The sequence below is a fragment of the Sphaeroforma arctica genome (genome assembly GCF_001186125.1).
Source record: "Sphaeroforma arctica JP610 unplaced genomic scaffold supercont1.139, whole genome shotgun sequence".
NCBI lineage: Eukaryota > Ichthyosporea > Ichthyophonida > Sphaeroforma > Sphaeroforma arctica.
In genome coordinates, this window is record NW_014040419.1 from 85,866 (window position 1) to 89,538 (window position 3,673).

A 3,673-nucleotide genomic window follows, 5' to 3' on the forward strand; every position below is an offset into this window, starting at 1 on the left:
TATATATATAGTGTGTGTGTGTGTGTGTATGTATATGACTCAGTCTATATATTTATATATATATATTATACATGCATATTATGATATATATATATATATATTAATGTTTGTGTTTGTGTTTGCGTTTGTGTGTATATCCATGTACGTGAGGATCCATATACGTTAGGTATGATTCTTTTGTCTTGAACATTGCATTAGTCGGTTGTATAAATTGCGGTGAGGTATGGTATCCTGTGTACCGATGAACGTATACTCCATGTATCACCCAGTGAGCACTTTAATTAATTAATTCCTGTCCTCGACCACGCTTTTACTGCAGGAACTTGTGGCCGTGAAACAAATAACAAAGGGCCAATTGCACGACGAACTAACTAAGGAACGCTTGTATCTGGAGATAAGGGTGATGAAACTGCTCAAGCATTCGCACGTCATCAGTTTATACGAGGTGGGTGTATCTTAATGCCCACTAGCGACAATTAACACGGCCTTGTGACAAATGTCAATCCTTTTATAATCTGTACACTTGAGGAAACTTCTATAATTTGTGTACTTGGGGAAGAAAGTTATGACCGGTGTACTTGAGGAAAGCTTTTCTAATCGATTGTACTTGGGGAAAGCTTCTATAATCGGTGTACTTGGGGAAAACATATATAATCTATGTAGTTGGGGAAAACATATATAATCTATGTAGTTGGGGAAAACATATATAATCTATGTGGTTGGGGAAAACATATATAATCGGTGTAATGGAGAGAACTTTTATAATCGGTGTACTTGGGGAAAGCTTCTATGATCGGTGTACTTGGGGAAAACATATATAATCGGTGTACTTGGGGAAAACATATATACTCTATGTAATTGGGGAAAACATATATAATTTATGTAGTTGGGGAAACATTTATACTGTGTACTTGGGGAAAACATATATAATCTATGTAGTTGGGGGAAATCTCATATAATCTGTGTACTCGGGGAAACCTTTTCTGGGAATGAATGTGAGCTATTCACATTCCACATAATTCATAAAGGCCGTTACATGTTAAGTGTTCTTATTGTCTTATGTCTCAAGTCTTCATATCCATATGATTCCATAGCGTTTTATTTAGACCGCATAGTGGCTTCTTGTTTCGTGCTGTTTACTTATCATATTCTATACAGAGTTTCGTGCTGTGGTAGTCAATATTGTGATGGCCGTGAATGACTCAATCTGGTGCCTCCCAGTATGATTTCGTCATCATTGACATCATTTGGCAAATCTCAGGTCTGACGTGAAAGTCTTCAAAGTCGCCTATTATCTGTATGGTAATCCGCAAAGGCGGCGTGTTATGCATGCTTGCCTGTGGCACACACACACACACACATCTATATATATATATCCCGTCATACGCCAGTGTATTGTGCCCCCCTGTGTAGTCTGTAAGTACGTCATCCTCTATAACTTTCGCGTTGTAAGTTTTATGCATGTGGCGAGCAAGCTTGGCGATACCTTACCGCAAGGCGTTTGGAATATTTCATTGTATCTTTCTTGTACGGATATCTGTCGTAATGACGTCATTTTGTAGTGACGTCATGCAAACCCCTGTACCTACCGCATGTGCAGGTCACATTGCATATATGCCTTCACAACAAATGTATATAGTGCGCGTTTGAAATGTATATAGTGCGCATATGTATATTTACGATCTTGTTACGTATATCTGTGGTGTCTATACGCTGTGCCTGTCTTGTGACATGACGAGAGCCAATTAAGGTGAACTGGACTATTGTAGACGAAAGGCCTACGGAGTGCTGCGATCATGTGAAACATGCTCCTTCAGTTCCGTCTCTTTCTAGTCCTATACACGGAATGACGCCATACACTGCTCAACTCAATTGTCTTGTGACGTTATTCGTTGCATTCTCGTGTGTTGACCCTGTTCGATGTATGGTAGTGTTTGGAAGTCTTCGCTGCTTGAAAAAATTCCTACTCGATGACGTCATAGTATACACATCATGATTGTATGTGTAGTTCGGTATCATTCTATTAGAGGTAGGAGAAACGTCGAATCATAGTATACACATCATGATTGTATGTGTAGTTCGGTATCATTCTATTAGAGGTAGGAGAAACGTCGAATCATAGTATACACATCATGATTGTATGTGTAGTTCGGTATCATTCTATTAGAGGTAGGAGAAACGTCGAATGAACCTAATTCTCAAATATGTTACAGTGCACTCTCTTGATATTTGCACATCTAATTTGCATCAGATCAGATGAAAAAACCCAACTAATGGCCTGACGTTATACACTCGCACGATGCGCACACTTACTGTTCGTATGTGTCTCTATTTGTGTATTGTACGTATCAGATAACCGAGACAATCCATGAGCTGTGAAACCCTAAACTCTAGCCCATCGCATACCCATACCATGCCCCTACTCAATGTTCCGTATGTCTGATTCTGCTTCATAACAGGTAGCAGAAACGCCTAATGACCTGTTTCTCATACTGGAGTATGCGCCGGGGGGTGATCTATACGATTACGTGGAGAAAGAAGGGGCTGTACCGGAGAAGAAAGCCAAGAAACTCTTCTGTCAGATACTGTCAGCGGTCCTCTACTGCCACCAGCTGAATGTGGCACACAGAGACATAAAGCCAGGTAGGTAACTGTGGGAGTAAGACGGAGAATGAACATGAGATTGATTTGATACTTGGGAGTGTATGGGGATAGATGGTGAGTTATTTGGGCGATAAGTTGCACATACAGCGTACATAAAACACACATAAATTCTGGTTGTAGTGTACTGTCACTAACTGAATGTGGCACACAGGGACATAAAAATGCCTCGTACGATTCTAAGGAGTGATCAGCTGTATAAATAGTATGTATAAATAGTATGTATATTTAGTATGTATAAATAGTATGTATAAATAGTATGTGTATTTAGTATGTATAAATAGTATGTATATTTTGTATGTATATTTTGTATTATGAATAGAATGTATAAATAGTATGTATATTTTGTAATATGAATAGAATGTATAAATAGTATGTATTAATAGTATGTATTAATAGTATGTGTAAATAGTATGTATCCATAGTCTGTATATTTAGTATGTGTAAATAGTATGTATATTTAGTATGTATAAATAGTATGCATAAATGGTATGTATATTTGGTATGTGTAAATAGTATGTATATTTAGCATGTATAAATAGTATGTATATTTAGTATGTGTAAATAGTATGTATAACTAGTATGTATATTTAGTATGTATAAATTATATGTGTTTTTAAAATGTATATTTAGTATGTATAAATAGTATGTATATTCAATAAATAGTGTGTATAAATAGTATCTACAGACCACAAAAGATACTTTCGGCTTTTATGCATTGTCAACAGCGGAACGCAAGTGAATGTGAGAAAGTTAGGCGTTTGTAGTTCGGCGGCAACAATGGACGTTCGCGTGTGTTTTTGAGGGAGATCTGTATAGGTTATATTTTTATCATGTTAAGGAATTAGTACACACGGTATTCGGATTTATGATTGACATATATATATGTATATATATATATATATTGTATATACTAATCTATATATCTATATATCTATCTATATCTATATACACATCTATATCTATATATGTATATATATATATATATACATGTATATATATATATACTACT

General features: G+C 36.2%; 2 protein-coding genes across 2 annotated transcripts in view; one reads left to right on the forward strand and one right to left on the reverse strand.

Annotated features, from left to right (window-relative positions):
• The window catches only part of SARC_02925 (hypothetical protein), a gene marked incomplete at its 5' end in the record, with an annotated part of 23,049 nt that extends 22,859 nt beyond the window's left edge, over positions 1–190 (reverse strand). Inside the window, one exon of the mRNA XM_014303292.1 lies at positions 146–190. Within this exon, the coding sequence (XP_014158767.1) occupies positions 146–190 (45 nt within the window). The remainder of the gene's footprint in view (positions 1–145) is intronic.
• Positions 191–2,413: 2,223 nt separating this feature from the next.
• SARC_02926 (hypothetical protein) lies at positions 2,414–2,651 on the forward strand (the record flags this gene model as incomplete). The annotated part of the gene is made up of 2 exons (XM_014303293.1): positions 2,414–2,428; positions 2,460–2,651. The coding sequence occupies 2 exons, from the start codon at positions 2,414–2,416 to the stop codon at positions 2,649–2,651; spliced, it is 207 nt and encodes a 68-aa protein (XP_014158768.1).
• Positions 2,652–3,673: the final 1,022 nt, after the last annotated feature.